The sequence below is a fragment of the Martes martes genome (genome assembly GCF_963455335.1).
Source record: "Martes martes genome assembly, chromosome: X".
In the NCBI taxonomy this organism is placed as follows: domain Eukaryota; kingdom Metazoa; phylum Chordata; class Mammalia; order Carnivora; family Mustelidae; genus Martes; species Martes martes.
The window spans coordinates 55,565,962-55,583,943 of NC_137897.1; the positions used below are offsets into that span (position 1 = coordinate 55,565,962).

At 36.0% G+C, this 17,982-nt stretch overlaps 1 protein-coding gene across 1 annotated transcript in view; it reads right to left on the bottom strand.

Annotated features, from left to right (window-relative positions):
* Positions 1 to 17,982, bottom strand: part of TEX11 (testis expressed 11) — a gene marked incomplete at its 5' end in the record, with an annotated part of 270,791 nt that overhangs the window by 181,631 nt on the left and 71,178 nt on the right. The window contains 2 exons of the mRNA XM_080795516.1: positions 6,027 to 6,105; positions 9,300 to 9,381. Of these exons, the coding sequence (XP_080651642.1) occupies positions 6,027 to 6,105; positions 9,300 to 9,381 (161 nt within the window). The remainder of the gene's footprint in view (positions 1 to 6,026; positions 6,106 to 9,299; positions 9,382 to 17,982) is intronic.

Sequence of the window (17,982 nt, forward strand, 5' to 3'; positions counted from 1 at the left end):
ATATCATCCTCAGTGAAGAAAAGCTGAGAGCTTTTCATCTACAGTCAAGAATAAGACAGAGATGTCCACTCTCACCACTGTTGTTCAACATAGTAATGGAAGTCCTAGCCTCAGCAATCAGACCATAAAAAGAAATAAAAGGCAGCCAAATCAGCAAGGAAGACGTCAAACTTTCACTATTCACAGATGATATATTTCTCTATGTAGAAAACCTGAAAGACTCTACCAAAAAATTGCTACAACTGATATACAAATTCAGCAAAGTTGCAGGATTTAAAATCAACATATAGAAATCTGTTGCATTCCTATATACCAATAATGAAGATGCAGGAAGACAAATCAAGGAGTTGATCCCATTTACAATTGCACTAAAATCCCTAAGATATAAAGGAATAAACCTAGACAATGAGGTAAAAGATCTGCACTCTGAAAACTATAAAACCCTGATGAAAGACACTGAAGATGACACAAAGAAATGGAAAGACATTCCATGCTCACGGATTGGAAAAATATTGTTCAAATGTCTACACTACCCAAAGCAATCTATGCATTTAATGCAATCCCTATCAAAATACCAACAGCATTCTTCCTAGAGCTAGAACAAACAATCCTAAAATTTATACAGAACCACCAAAGACCCCAAATAGTCAAAGCAATCGATAAAGAAAAACAAAGCTGGAGGCATCATGATTCTAGACATCAAGCTATATTACAAAGTTGTAGTGATCAGGATAGTATGGTACTGGCACAAAAACAGACACTTAGATCAATGGAGCAGAACAGAAAACCCAGAAATGAAGCCACAACTATATGATCAACTAATCTTCAACAAAGCAGGAAAGAATACCCAATGGAAAACAGTCTCATCAACAAATGTTGTGAAAACTGAACACCAATATACAGAAGAATGGAACTGGAGCACTTTCTTACACCATACACAAAAATAAATTCAAAATGGATGAAAGACCTAAATGTGAAACAGGAAACCATCAACATCCTAGAGGAGAACACAGGCAGCAACATCTTTGACTTTGGCCGCAGCATCTTCTTACTAGACATGTCTCTGGAGACAAGAGAAACAAAAGCAAAATAAACTACTGGGACTTCATCAAGATAAAAGGCTTCTGCACAGCAAAGGAAACAATCAATGAAACTAAAAGGCAGCCTATGGAATGGGAGAAGATATTTGCAAATGACATATTTGATATCTAAAATCTATAAAGAACTAATCAAACTCAACATCCAAAAACAAATGATCCAGTTAAATAGGCAGAAGACACAAAGAGACACACGTTTCCAAAGAAGACATCCAGATGATCAATGGACACATGAAAAGATTGAAAGATTCTCAACATCAACTCATCATCAGGGAAATACAAATCAAAACCATGATGAAATACCACCTCACACCGGTCTAAATGCCTAAAATTGACAACATAAGAAACAACAGGTGTTGGTGAGGATGTAGAGAAAGGGAAACCCTCTTACACTCTTGGTGGGAATGCAAACTGGTGCAGCCACTCTGGAAAACAGTATGGAGGTTCCTCAAAAAGCTAAAAAGAGAACTACCCTATGACCCAGCAATTGCACTACTAGGTATCTACCCAAAGGATACAAAATACTGATTCGAAGGAGCACATGTACCCCAATGTTTATAGCAGTATTATCAAGAGTAGCTAATTATGAAAAGAACCCAAAGGTCCATCAATAGATGAGTAGATAAAGAAGATGCGTGTGTGTGTGTGTGTGTGTGTGTGTGTGTGTGTATGTGTAATGGAATATTACCCAACCATAAAAAATGAAATCTTGCCATTTGCAAGGATGTAGATGGAGCTATAGAGTATGTGCAAGTGAAGTAAGTCAGAGAAGGACAAATACCATGATTTCACTCATATGTGGAAGTGAAGAAACAAAACAGATGAACGTGTGGGAAGGGGGAAAAAAAAAAAGAGAGGGAATCAAAACCCAAGAGTCTCTTAATGACAGAGAACAAACTCAGGGTTGATGGAGGGAGGTGGGCAGGGGATGGGATAAATGGGTGACCAGTATTAAGGAGGGCACTTGGTCAGCACTGGGTGTTGTATGTAAGTGATGCATCATTAAATTCTACTCATGAAACCAATATTACATTGTATATTAACTAGAGTTTAAATAAAATTCTGAAGAAAAAATTAGAAAAAAAAAGAAACTGTGTGGTCCAGAAATCTAAAATATATACTATCCTGTCCTTTAAGAGAAAGTTTGCTACTGTGAATTGGATAAAGACAGTTGGAATGCCTAAAAAATCTGAAGATAACAAACTGGGAAGAGTAAATACACCACATGATAGAATTTAAATTCACAGGATTATAACTGAAAAAAAATAAGCTGTAACAATCAGGTTGAAACTTAATAGCTTAAAAAATATAACAGAAAATATATAACAGAATATATATATTGATCTCTGCTCCTGGTTCCTAGCACAGAGACCTAAACCCCTTGTCATTTCCTAAGTGATAAGAACACTAGGGGCATCTCTTGTTCCAATATTTGTTTTTTGCCCTATCCCTGACATAGAGCTCCTAAAACTCCTGTAAATTCCTAAGTGATAAGAGCTCTAGTAGCATCTTTTGTTCTATTACTCTGGATGGCTCCTGGATGGGGGTTGATCACCAGAATGACCAAGCCATGATTAGAAGCTTGGAATTTTCAGTTCCCCCCAAATCCTCCAGAGAAGAGAGAAGGACTAGAAATAGAATTAATAATTGATCATGCTTATGTGAGGAAGTCTCCATAAAACCCCAAAAGTGCAGAGTCCAGAGAGCTTCCATGCTAGTAAACACATATACACCAAGAGGGTATCACACCCCAACTCCGTATGCACAGAAGCGCCTGTGCACAGAATTCTCCTGGATCTCACCTTACGTATCTCTTCACCCAGCTATTCATCTGTATCTTTTAACAAGTCCTTCAGTAAGCTGGTAAACAAAAGTTAAGTGTTTCCCTGAGTTTTGTGAGCCACTCTAACAAATTAATTGAACCTGAGGAGGAGGATGTTAGAACCTCTGATCTATGTCCAGTTGGTCGGAAACATAGGTGATAACCTGGGCTTGCAACTAACTTCTGAAGTATTGAGGCGGGGGGCAGTCTTGTGAGACCAAACCCTTAAACTGTGGGATCCGATGCTATCTCCAGGTAGATAGTGTCAGAACTGAGTTGAATTGCAGGACACCCAACTAGTATCACAGAGAATTGCTTGGTGTGGGGGAAAACCTCCACATATTTAGTGACAAGAAGTGAAATGTTTTGTGTGAGTAGTAAAGGGTACTCACAGGAAGAAATATATGTGAGAAAAACACACAGTAGGAAAGAACTAGGTTTCTTCCTTTAAGTATGGTCACTGGGTACTTATTCAATCATAAAGGTAAAGGATATGGAATTCAGAGATAAGAGCAATTGATATTATAAAGATCTAGTTTTCTAAGTGCAGTAAATTCACTATGTGAGGTGGCTGTGAGGAAAGAGCTAAACTTAACATTGGTTTCATTAAAAGAAATATAGGCTCTAGAACAGTGCTGCCCAGTTGAACTTCCTATGATAATGGAATTGTTCTCTATTTGCACTGTTCAGTAAGCTCTAGCCACTTACCACATGTGGCTAATGAAACTTGATATATCTAGTGTGAATGAAGGACTTTTTTATTTTGTTTAATTTTTGTTAATTTAAATTTAAATAGTTATATGGGGCTAGTTGCTACAAAATTAGATAGTTCAGGTTTAGAACATTTATCTTTTTATTATTTTTTTAAAGATTTTTATTTATTTATTTGACAGAGAGAGAGCAGGAGAGCATAGGCAAGGGGAGCAGCAGAGGGAGGGGGAAACCTGATATGGGGCTCAATCCCAGGACCCTGGGATCACAACCCAAACCGAAGGCAGTCGCTTAACCAACTGAGCCTCCTAGGTGCCCCAGTTTAGAACATTTAGAACATAAAAAGCAGGTACTATTGATTAGACCACATCTGTAGTATTATGTTCATTTCCAGTTACCATACTTACAAACTTAAGTGACTGACCATATTAATGAACAATGTTAGAATGAAATGGGGAAGAACTGTCAAGTAAAAGATTTTGATATTACCACATGGCAGAACTAGCAGCCTTAGAAATTATTGGAAAACATGTACCAATTATATATAAGACAAATTTTTGTGTTGTAGCTTTGTAGAAACATAATCATAATTATTATAATTAATATATTAATTTCAAATAATATATAAATATTATAATAATTATAACAACCCCCTCTTCCATAGATATTCCAGAAGAGGCTGAATGCCTTCTCATCCAAGAAGTCATGTGTCAGGTAGGAGACTGGTCTGAAACAATGGTTGGTAAGCTACAGCTTGCAGGCCAAATCCAACCAGCCACCTGTTTTCGTAAATAAAGCTTTTTGGAACACAGCCAGTTTTTTCTATGGCTGCTTTTACACAAGAGCAGAGTAAAGGAGGTGTTACATAGAATTTATGGTTTACAAAGGCTAAAGGCCCTTTACAAAAAATGTTTACTAACTCACCTAAAATAGTGATTCTCAGAACCACTTGGAGAACTAATAAAGAGGTCTGGGCTTGTTGGAGTAAGGCAGGGCCTGATCTCTGTATTTTTAAGAAGTTCCCTAGTGATCACTTTGTATAACCGTTTTATTGAGGTATAATTCCTATACCATACAATGCATCCATTTAAAGTACACAATTCAGTGGCTTTTAGTGTATTCATACAATTGTACAACCATCACCCAATCAATTTAAAACATTTTCATCACATCAAAAAGAAATGCCATACCCATGAGCAGTCTCTCCCCATTTCCCCCAAGTCTCACAGCCCTAGGCAAGCACTAATCTACTTCCTATCTGTATAAATGTACCTATTCTGGATAGTATATAAATGGATTGATACAATCTATGATCTTTGTGACTGGCTAGTTTCACTTAGCATAATGTTTTTAAGGTTTATCCATGTTATAACATATATCAGTACCTGTTTCTTTTTATTTTTCTTAATATTTTAAAGGTTTGAACACTAGTTAGTTAACAGTGTTATATTAATCTTAGGTGTACAATATAGTAATTCAACAGTTCCATACATCATCCTTTATTGCCAAGTAATATTCCATGGTATGGTTATATCATATTTTGTTTACCTATTCATCAGCTGATAGACATTTTGAATGTTTCCACATTTAAATATTAAGAATAACGTTGCTATGAACATTCACATTGAAGTGTTTTATGGACATGCATTTAATTTATTTAATTCAAGTGTTTTATGGACATGCATTTAATTTATTTAATTCAAGAGTGGAACTGTTGGGTCATATGGTAACTCTCTAACTTACTGAAGAAGAGACTGTTTTCAAAGCAGCTGCACAATTTTACATTCCCACCATTAGTGTATGAGAGTTACAATTTCTCTACATCCTTGCCAACATTTGTTATTATCTGTCTTTTTGATTATAGCCATCCTAGTGGGTACAAAGTGGTTTCTTGTTGTGGTTTTGACTGACATTTCTCTGATGGCTAATGATGTTGAGCCATCTTTTCAAGTGCTTATTCCCCAGTAATTCTGATGAACACTGAAGTCTGGGAACCATTCAGAGGTCTGTAAATATTCTAAGATCCCTTCTGACATTAACGGCCCCATACAGATAGAGCCAGAGAGGTGCACTACTCGTAGAATTGCACTTGCTCATGCCTTCCTGTTCCACCTGACACTGTCCTGTAGGCTAACCTAGGCCTAACCTCCTGCTTTTTACAGCCCCAACTACCTTATTCCACTTTTTATTTCTTTTTCAAAATTTTAATGGTAATTTTAAAATTAACTTGACTCTTGGCTGTTTAAATCATTAAGCAAACAGTTCCATCTTCTAATTTGATAAGCACAATGGCAAATGCAGTGCTCTGTGAATACAGATGGATATATTCAATATATATTAATGGAAACCTTAAAAAATGTTAGTCTTTAGAGAAAAGAAAATCAATTCTACTGTACCTTTCATGATCCATCAACAGTTTAGCAACATTCAGACAAAAGTCTAGAGACATGTCAAGATGCATTATTTCCGTGACAGCTAAAAAAGAAAAAAAAATGAAATATATCAGTTTCATTTCAGAGGAAGCTTAACTATTTTCAGTAATTTTTCTCTGTTCAAAATCTACTTTCTAAATGTTTGCCATAGACTATGCCTTGCCTAATAATTTATGAAAACCTTTTTATAAAATAGTAACATCCAATGCTAGAATGTAGTGAAACATGTACTCTTCTATGGATGCCAAGTAACTTGGTACAATCTTTTTGAAAAGCAATTTGGCAATACTGTATGCTAAGAACACAGTGGTTAAAAGCTTGGGACCCTGGGCACCTGGGTGGCTCAGGTGGTTAAGCAACTGCCTTCAGCTTAGGTCATGAACTCGGACTCCCAGGATTGAGTCCCACATCAAGCTCCCAGCTCGGTGGGGAGTCTACTTCTCCCTCTGACCTTCTCCCATCTCATGTGCTCTCTCTCCCTCTCAAATAAATAAATAAAATCTTAAAAAAAAAGTTTGGGACCTCAAGTCAAGATAGACTTATATTTGAAACCACTTGCCACCTATATGCCATAGGCAAGTTACTTAGTTCTTCTGTGCCTTAGTTTTATCATCTATAAAATGGGAAACTATTGTCAATCTCTTAGGTTTGTTGAGAGGGTTACATGAGATAACTAATGTAAATTACATAGCAAAGCACCTAGCACTTAGTAAACACTCAGTAAATGAAACCTACTGTTATTATGCATTCCCTCTACTGCAAAAAGTGTACTTCTGAAAAGTCATCTGAAATAAGGGAAAATGTTTATAAGCAAAGATATTAAAATCAGTGTAGATTACAATAACAATAAAAAGGAAATATATTCTTGAGTGTCCACTATAGGCAGGTGATAAACTATTACAAAAACCATTAAAAGTGTTGAGTATGAAAGAACAGAGAAAAATGAATATGTTCCACTATGAAAAATGTTTGTAAGATTAGTAAGTGAAAAATCAGAAAATAAAGCCTGCATGTACTATATAGTCAAAATTCTATAAAATAAACAAATTTAGCCAAAATAGAAAAAGCGCTGAAAATAAATGATCAAACTGCTAGAAGTGATTGTGTTCAGACTCCTTATTTACCAAATACCTAATGAGTGTAGTCTCTGTGCCAGGAACTGTGCTTGGTGCTAAGAACCCAGTAGTGGAAAATACACACAAAAAATCCCTATTGTCAGGGAACTTATATTCCAGTAAATGGCAGTACTATGTATATTTTTAGTATTTTCCAAAAGTCTCCTTAATGGGTATGTGCTATCCTTTCATAATAAAAACAATCTTGTATATTTTTTTCAGTTTTTCTACTACAAAAAATACCAGTGAAATTCTAATGCCAGCAGTTAGATTGACCATTCTAAGAGTAAAGTACTTCTACTAGCAAAGAAATGAACAGACTATAAAAATGCAAGTTTCAACATATTCTCTCAACACAACAAAGTAAAAGATAATTTAATATTTTAAGGTATAGAAAACTTGGATTCAGGGAAGTCTCCTAAATTGTAATCTAACATTGAGACTTCATTAGTCTGAATATCAAGAGACTAAATAAAAACAATATGGGCATAAAGAATAGTTTCATTTTAAACTCTGCTTTTTATCTGCATTTTGATAAATATTATAATGGGGAATTCTAATCTAAGATCAATCAATTTTAAAGTAGGTGACTTCATAATCCCTTTGCTCTTCCTATATTGTATTGGTTTGAGTAAGCCTATTCCTTTAAATGGTTAGTTGGTTTATTCTCCTAGCGGAAAAAAAAGTAGAGTTGTCTTCCTGGTTCCTAACATTTTTCAGCCTGTGTATAGTGAGATGATACTGTTATGTAGAAATACAGAATCTTCTATACACTTCAGCTTCTAAGGTCTCCTAGTGATTAGCTAAAACTCTAGAGGTCACAGAAAGTTTCAGAAGTACTAAATTTAGAGCTAATACCAAATTTGACCATTATCCTATTTATTAAAAATTATTATTATTTATGGGATAATTAATTATATTAGCATATAATTTTATATAGTAAAAAATGCAGCTCTATAATGCAACTACATTTTTATATAGAAAAAAATAAAGCATATACACATTAAAAGAACTTAAATTATTTTGATGGCTAAACATAATTGAAATATTGTTGAGGGGCCAGTGTGCATAGACAGACTTTTTGTAGTAGTAACAGTAATAATTAATAGCTACAATAATAGGTAACAGGTTTTGCACACTAACTCTGCACCAGGCATACTGGGATTCTCAAAATAACACAATGAGATAGACATTATTATTATATCTCTTTTAAAGATGAAGAAACTGAAGCACAGAAAAATTAAGTGACTTGCCAAATGACTCAAACATGTATATCAGGATGTTTATTCTGTGAGGTGTACATTCTAGACCCTTAAGCAGTCTGAAAAAGGGGGCGGGGCGCCTGGGTGGCTCAGTGGGTTAAAGCCTCTGCCTTTGGCTCGGGTCATGATTCCAGGGTCCTGGGATGGAGCCCCACATTAGGCTCGCTGCTCAGCAGGGAGCCTGCTTCCCCCTCTCTCTCTGCCTACTTGTGATCTCTGTCTGTCAAATAAATAAATAAATAAATAAATAAAATCTTAAAAAAAAAAAAAAAGAATTCTGAAAAAGGGGCACCTGAGTGGTATACTCAGTTAAGCATCCAACTATTGGTTTCAGCTCAGGTTGTGATCTCAGGGTTGTGAGATCAAACCCCATGTTGAGCTCTACACTCAGCATGGAGTCTGCTTAAGACTCTCTCTCCCTTTTCCTCTGCCTTTCCCCCACCTTCTAAAATAATAAATCTTAAAAAAGAAGAATTTTGAAAAACAAATAGCAATGTTTATACAAGTCATTATAAAAAGCAGAGCACTACAAAGGCTTTTTCCATCCAAAGTTAATTTTTTTCATGGTGATAGACAACTTTGGAAGGGCAGCTGCAATTTTTGCTAAACTAAAAAACAAACAAACAAAACCCAAAAACGTAATAGTTTTTATTCAGCTCTTTTTTTACTATGAAATCTCCAACTAGTTCCTCTTCCTTCTCTTTTTCTTCTTAGCTGACAAGCCTCTCCTTTTCCTACGTGATCAATTTCTTTCTCAGTCACTATCAAATCACACTTGTTAGGACACTATAAAAGATCCTATATTAAACAAACTGGAAATGATATTTCAAAATTGTGTGTTCTTCATACAGAGATGATACCTTTAAGGAGTTCTTCATTAGCTATTTCACTCTTCAAGAGGATTTTCATCTTTAAGAAAAGCCCAGCTGGATTCAAATGTTCCTATTTTAAATAGAGAAATCACAATGACATTAAAACTGTAGAATGTAAAAGACAATTTTCAAGTAATTGCCTGTTTTATATTTAACCACAACAGAATGACTCATGATCAAAAAAATCAAAATTATAAAAGATCAGATCATAAAATCCAGTTTATCTCTGAGAATATTTTTTGATATTTAACTTAATCTAAATAACACAAGGAAAAAAACATTTAAACATTTGATTGAGTGGCAAGCACTTAATGGCAAGGTCAATACTTAAACTGTGAATTTAAGGCCATATTCTTGACTTGATAAGCAAAACTCCACATGTCAAATTACATTTGCTTTCTTTTGAGATTTTAGTAACAACTAATGTCCTTTGGAAATATGGCTGAATGAAATGAAAATGTACTGTCTTCCCTAAGGATATGCCGGTCATATTTACTATTAATAACAATGTACTCTGAATAGTTTTTCTATGGTTCTACGCTATCTGTGGTCTCTTGCCTGGTTCCACTTTGCCTGACAGGATACTTATTTAAACAGCTAGCTCAGATTCAAAGGGTAGTCTAGGCCCACAGAAGAGAATCTTTTTCACTACAAAGTCATTCAGCCTCTTCACGAACATTGTACTCATTTGCTGCAACCTTGGCAAATAATTATAGAAATTCATGTTTGAGATGCCTTAAGAATGGAAAGTTAGGGAAAGTATGCATTGGTATTAAAAGGGTTCACAAATATAGATGCCATCAATACAAATAACAAACCAAGGTTGCAGATTTTAATTTACTGCATTGTGACATTTCCTGACAGACATGTTGGAATAGGTCTTGGATTCAATTCCTTTTTACTTTCAGAGATATACAGGTCTCCCAGAGCTTGGAGGGATGTGTTTTCCTTCAGTCTACTATACTCACACAAGCTGACATTCTGGTTTTCCCTTTGATTTCATTACCAAACAACTCCTGAGAATGGACAACACTCTGCTTTCATTGTATAATCATGGATTCACTTCTATAAACATTTGCACTGTAGGGTCTACCCTTGTCTCCTGAAACTATACTTTCAGAAATCATAATTACCTGTTAAATTTATTAGCTTTCTACCTATAATTAATATTCTTATCTTTCCTGTAACTTTTCTCACTATTGTTTCTCACTCTTATTCCTTAGATTTCTACTTACTTTTTTTTTCTTTTTGCCAAACAGTTATTTGAAAAAAGGATCCATACAACAAATTTTCAAGGCAAGTTATCCATAAATGCTGTTTTGCAGAAGAGAAAGCTGAGGCTCACTTGGAGTCACTTACACACAGTGACATAGTTGGTAAGTGGTAGAACCGTACTTTGAATTCAGAACTTTCTCACTCTAAGGGATATTATCTTTCCACTGGAATAAGCCATCTCTTGTGAAGCTCTTTCTACACTTGGCCTGCCTTTTATTTATTGTTCAATTCTCCTGCAAGCTTTAAAGATAAGTTTGCCTTTTTTTCAGTTCAAAGTTTATCACACACACACATGATTATATAAAATACATATGCATAGTTTACAGAATAATGATAAAACAAACACCCATGAACTAATCACAGAGATAAAGAAACAGAATACAACCACCATCGGCTTCCTGTATATTTGGGGGCACCTGGGTGGTTCAGTCATTAAGCATCTGCCTTTGGCTCAGGTCATGATCCCAGGGTCCTGGAACTGAGCCCTGCATCAGGCTCCCTACTTGCGGGAGGCCTGCTTCTCCCTCTCCCACTCCCCCTGCTTGTGTTCCTTCCCTTGCTGTGTCTCTGTCAAATACTCAACGTAGGGGCCCGAACTCACAACCTCAAGTCCAATAGTCACAGCTCTACCCACTGAGCCAGCCAGACACCTATCTTACCCACAAAGGTAAACACCACCTTGAATTTTGTGCAGTAATTCCCTTTCTCTTCTTTATAGATACTCAATATATTGTTTAGTTTTGCCTGCATTTGACTTCACTTAAACAAAAATATAAATTCTTCTTGGACTTGCTTCTTTCATTCAATGTCATGATTTTCAGATTCATTTATGTTGATCTATGGAATTTGTTTTCATTACTGTATACCAAGATCCTCAAAAGGTATTCCTTGATCAGCATTAACTGAAAACTTACCAGAAATGCAGGTCTCATCCCAAATCTACTGAATCAGAAAATATGGGTGGGGTCCTATAAACTATGTATGTGTGTGTTTTATTTTTAAGAAAATGGATAAAATCGTTATTGATTTGTATTATGAAAAGCTGCCATTTCAACATAAATTCTAGTACTCGTTTAGTAAGGTAATAAACACTGTGTTTTAATAGGAACTCTAGTTAATCCTTATGCATGCTAAAGTCTGAGAAGGACTATTGTACAGTATTCCATCGCATGACTATATCAAAATTTATCTATCCATCCTACTTCAGACATCAAAGTTATTTTCAACCCAACTGCTATTTTGAACAATCCTGGCATCAGCTTCTGTACAATTCTCCTAGCATACAAATGTAACAACTTTTTTTCCAAAGTATATACCTAGAAGTGAAGTTGCTAGGTGGTTGGATATGGTTAAGTTCAACTTTATCAAGTAATGTCAAACTGTTATCCAAAATAGCTGTATCATGGGACGCCTGGGTGGCTCATTCAATTAAGCGTCCAACTCTTGGTTTCAGCTCAGGTCATGATCTCAGGGTCGAGAGATCAAGCCCTGTGTCACACTCTGTGCTGAGCATGGAGTTTGTTTGTTCCGCTCCCCGTGCTCTTCTACCCGCTCGCTCACTCATGTTCTGTCTCAAGTAAATAAATAAAAATCTTCAAATAGCTGTATCAATGCTCAAAAAACTAGGAGTAGAAGGCACTTACTCAACCTGATAAAGGGCATCTATGAAAAATTCACAGCTAACACCATACTGAATAGCGAAATACTGAAAGATTTCTCCCCATGATTAGGAATAAGAAAAAAGAAGTCTGCTCTTGCCACTTCTAGTCAAAATTATAATAGACATGCTTGCCAGGCAATTAGGGGAGAAAAAGAGATAAAAGGCAACCAGACAAAGGAAGAAGTAAAATTATCTCTATTTGCAAATAACATGATCTTGTATATAGAAAATCCTATTTCCTACAAAAACATCAATAGTATTTTACACAGAACTAGAACAAATATTCCTAAACTTATATGAAAACACAAAAGAGCCCCTCAATAGCCAAATCAATCTTGAAAACAAAAAGCAAAGCTGGAGGTCTCACAAGTCAGGACTTCAAGTTATATTATAAAGCTGTAGTGATCAAAACAGTATGGTACTGGCACAAAACAGACACACAGATCAATGGAACAGAATAGAAAACCCAGAAATGAACCCACAACTATATGATCAATTGATCTTCAACAAAGCAGAAAAGAATATCCAATCGGAAAAAGAGTCTCCTCAACAAAGGACAGAAACATGCAGAAGAATGAAACCGGACCACTTTCTTACACCATACACAAAAATAAATTCAAAATGGATAAAAGACTTAAATATGAAACAGGAAACTATTAAAATCCTAGAAGAGAGCACAGGTAGTAACCTCTCTGACATCAGTTATAGCAACTTTTTTCTAGATAGGCTCCCTGAAGCAAGGGAAAAAAAAGAAAAAGAAACTATTGGAATTACTTCAAAATAAAATCTTCTGCACAGCAAAGGAAACAATCAACAAAACTAAAAGGCAACATAAGGAATCAGAAAGATTATCTGCAAATGATATATCCTATAAAGGGTAAGTATTTAATACATATAAAGAATTTACACAACTCAAAACCCTAAAACCAAATAATCCAATTTAAAAATGGGCAGAAGACATGGACAGATGTTTCTCCAAAGAAAACATACAGACGAGCAATAAACATATGAAAAGATGCTCAACATCACTCATCATCAGGGAAATACAAATCAAAACTCCAATGAGGTATCACCTCACACCTGTCAGAATGGCTAAAATCAACAACACAAGAAACAACCGGTGTTGGCAAGGATGTGGACAAGGCAGAACCCTCGTGCACTGCTGGTGGGAACTCAAACTTGTGTAGCCACTCTGGAAAACAGTATGGAGGTTCCTCAAAAAGTTAAAAAGAGAACTACCCTATGACCCAGCAATCACACTACTGGGTACTTACACAAAGAATATAAAAACACTAACTCAAAGGGATACATGTACCCCTATATTTATAGTAGCATTACTTACCATACCCAAGGTACTGAAACAGACCAAATGTCCATTGACTGATGAATGGATGATGAAGCTGGGCTACACACACACACACACACACACACACACACACACACACACACCCCGGAATATTATTTAGCCATAAAAAGAAGGAAATCTTGCCATTTGCAGTGACATCGATGGCGCTAGAGAGTATAATGCTAAGCAAAATAAGTCAGTCAGAAAAAGACAAATGCCATATGATTTTCCTCATCTGTGGAATTTAAAAAATAAAACAAATGGACAATGAAAAAAAGAGATAAATCAAAAAACAGATTCTTAACTATAGAGAACAAACTGATGGTTACCAGAGGAAAGTGGGCAGGGGGAATGAAATAGGTGAAGATGATTAAGAGTACACTTAACATAATGAGCAGAGTAATGTATAGGATTGTTGAATCAGTATATTGTACACCTAAAACTAGTATAACACTGTATGTTAAATATGATGGAATTAAAATTTGAAAATAAACTGTAATAGAAACAGTCCACTTACATAACACTAGGGGGTAAAAAAAGAATGGGATCTTGCTATTTGCAACAACATGAATGGCTCTAGAAGGTATTATGCTGTGAAGTCAGACAAGACAAATACCATATAATTTCACTTATATGTGGAATCTCGAAAACAAAACAAACAGACTCATAAATACAGAGAACAAACTGATGGTTGCTAGAGGGGAGGGAAGTGAAGGCAAGAGCAGAATAGGTGAAGGAGATTAATAGGTACAAACTTCCAATTAGAAAACAAGTCACAGGGGCACCTGCGTGGCTCAGTGGGTTGAAGCCTCTGCCTTCGGCTCAGGTCGTGATCCCAGGGTCCTGGGATCGAGCCCCACGTGGGGCTCTCTGCTCAGCGGCGAGCCTGCTTCCCCCTCTCTCTCTCCTGCCTGCCTCTCTGCCTACTTGTGATCTCTGTCAAATAAATAAAAATAGTATCTTAAAAAACATTTTTTAAAAAAGAAAACAAGTCACAGGGATGAAAAGTACAATGTAGGGAATCTTTTTTTTAAAGATTTTATTTATTTATTTGACAGAGACAGAGATCACAAGTAGGCAGAGAGGCAGGCAGAGAGAGGAGGAAGCAGGCTCCTTGCTGAGCAGAGAGCCCGATGCAGGGCTTGATCCCAGGACCCTGAGATCATGACCTGAGCTGAAGGCAAAGGCTTTAACCCACTGAGGCACCCAGGCGCCCCTGTAGGGAATATTTTTTTTTAAATTTTATTTATTTGACAGAGAGAAATCAGAGCTAGGCAGAGAGGCAGACAGAGAGAGGGGGAAGCAGGCTGCTGCTGAGCAGAGAGCCCGATGCGGGGCTCGATCCCAGGACCCTGAGATCATGACCTGAGCCGAAGGCAGAGGCTTAAACCACTGAGCCACCCAGGCGCCCCTGTAGGGAATATTTTAACAATGCTGTATGGTGATAGATGGTAACCACCCTAATTATGGTGAGCATTTTGTAATGTATGTAATTGCTGAATCACTATGTTGCACACCTGAGAGTAAAAGAACACTGTATGTCGACTATATTTCAACAATAAAAACTAAAAAAAGAAAATCCTAAGAAATTTAATAAAAACCTTTAATAAGCTAAAAAATGAGTTCAGAAAGATTCCAACATCCATATTTTAAAAATCAATGGTATTTCTATATACTAACCATAACCAATTCAAAATTGAAGAAAATAATTCCATTTAAAGTAACATCAAAAAGAACAAAATACATAGAATAAATTAACAAAAGAACAAGATTTGAATAATGAAAACCACAGGACATTGTTGAAAGAAATTAGAGACCTAACTAAATGGAAATACCTCCCATGTTCCTGGATTGAGGACTTAATATATTGTTAAGATGACAATAATCCCCAAATTGATCTACAGATTCAATGCAATCCCTGTCAAATTTCCAGGGGCTTCTTTGCAGAAGTTGACAAAATGACCCCAAAATTCATATGAAAATGCAAGAGTTCTAGAATGGCCAAAATACTCTTTATAAAGAACAAAGTAGGAAGACTCATACTTCCAGTTCCAAAGTGGTATACCACTTTACACTGACATTAGTTGTAGATGAGAATTCCCAGTGTTCCACATCAGACTTTTAAGTTTTTGCCAATCTGGTGGGTATTTTACCTCTTTAATGTGTTCTTTTTATCCCCCTAGCCCTTTACTGTGAGTCATTCCTAAAGTTCAGCTCCTAGAAAACTAAATACTTTTTCTCTCTATACTCTCTCCTTCAGGAACCTTATCCACATTCTGGCTTCAAATATCATCTTGTAAGAAAGAAAATTTATCATAGGACCTTTGTTAGGGTAATAGTTTCACTGAGTTATACTTTATATACCATACAATTCACTCATTTAAAGCACACAACTCAACAGTTTTTAGTATATACACAATCACAAGTCAGTTTTAGAACATTTTCATCACCTCAAAAAGAAACCCTGTACACTTCAGTTGTCATTCTCTATTTCTCCCATTCTACTTTATGTCTATATATATATTTGCCTATTTTTTTTGACAGTTTTTTTTTTTTTAAGATTTTATTTATCAGATAGAGATCACAAGTAGGCAGAGAGGCAGGCAGAGAGAGAGAGGAAGGGAAGCAGGCTCCTTGCTGAGCAGAGAGCCCGATGCGGGGCTGGATCCCAGGACCCTGAGATCGTGACCTGAGCCAAAGGCAGAGGCATTAACCCACTGAGCCACCCAGGCGCCCCATATATTTGCCTATTTTAGACATTTCATATAAATAGAATGATATAATATGTGTTCTTCTGTGGATGATTTCCTTCAATTAGCATAATATTTTCAAGGTTCATTAATATTGTAGCATTTATCAGTACTATGTTCATTTTTATAGCTGAATAATATTCTAGCATATGGATATACCATTAATTATTTATCCATTCATCAGCTGATGGACATCTGGGCTGTTTCCATCATTTGGCTATTGTAAGTAAGGGTGCTAGAAACATTCATACACAAGTTTTTGTGCAGACACATGTTCAGTTCTTTAAGTATATACATAGGAATGGATTTGCTGGATCATAAAGTAACTCAATGTTTAACTTTTTGAGGAACTGCCAAATTGTTTTCCAAAGTGGCTGTACCATTTTACATTCCTGCCAGGAGTATACATAGGTTGTAATTATTCCACATTCATACCAACAACTGTTTTTGTCCATTTTTTAAAATTATAGTAATATTAGTGTGAAGTGATTCCTCACTGTTCTTTTGATTTTCATTTCTCTGATAATTAATGATGTTGAGCACCTTTCCATGTGCTTACTGACCATTGGTATATATATTTCCTTTGAAGAAATGTCTGTTCAGTTCTGTTGTTCATTTTTAATTAGCTATTTGTCTTACTAGCGAGTAGTAAGAGTTTTTTTATTTATTCTGGATAATAGACACTTATCAAATATATAATTTGCAAACATTTTTCTCCCATTTTATTGGAAGGATCCCATGGGTCATATTTTCACTTTCTTGATGATTTTATTTGAAGCAAAACTTTTCACTTTAATGCAGTCCAATTTTATCTAATTTTCCTTTTTGCTTGTGCTTTTGGGGGCTTGTTGAAGCACCCAAGACTTTTTCAATTTCATTGTACCAATCAATTTTCAAAAATAACCTTATGAAATAACATAAAGCTATCAAATTTTAATTTCCCTCCAAGAACAGATATTTAAAATTTTTACTGTAAGTTCCAGTTCCAGCCAAAATGGAGCATTGCTCCTAAATCTTCTACTAATTACAACTAAAAACTCTGAACAAGATATACAAAGCAACAACCTGAGGACTCTGAAAAGTAAAAAAAAAAGAAGAAATATTTCAGTGAGGCATAAAAACATGGAGAAGTGAACTGAGTGGGAATGGTGAGTTTCCTAAGATTTTTTCTTTTCTTGTAAAAATCTAATGGTATATGGGGCACCTGGGTGGCTCAGTCAGTTACGCATCTGCCTTCAGCTCAGGTCATGATCCCATGGTCCTGGGTTCAAGTCCTGCATTGGGCTCCCTGCTCAGCAGGGAGTCTGCTTCTCCCTTTCCCTCTACTCTGCCCACTCTCAAATAAATAAATAAAATCTTTTTAAAAAATCTAATGGTAGGGCACCGGAGTGGCTCAATGGGTTAAGCCTCTGCCTTCGGCTCAAGTCATGATCTTAGGGTCCTGGGATCGAGGCCTGCACTGGGCTCTCTGCTCAGCGGGGAGCCTGCTTCCTCCTTCCCTTCTGCCTGTCTCTCTGCCTACTTGCAATCTCTCTCTGTCAAATAAATAAGTAAAATCTTTAAAAATACATATATATTTTAAAAAATCTAATGGTAAATAAAATTTGTTTCTTTTCTGCCTAATCTCTAAATGAGGCCAAA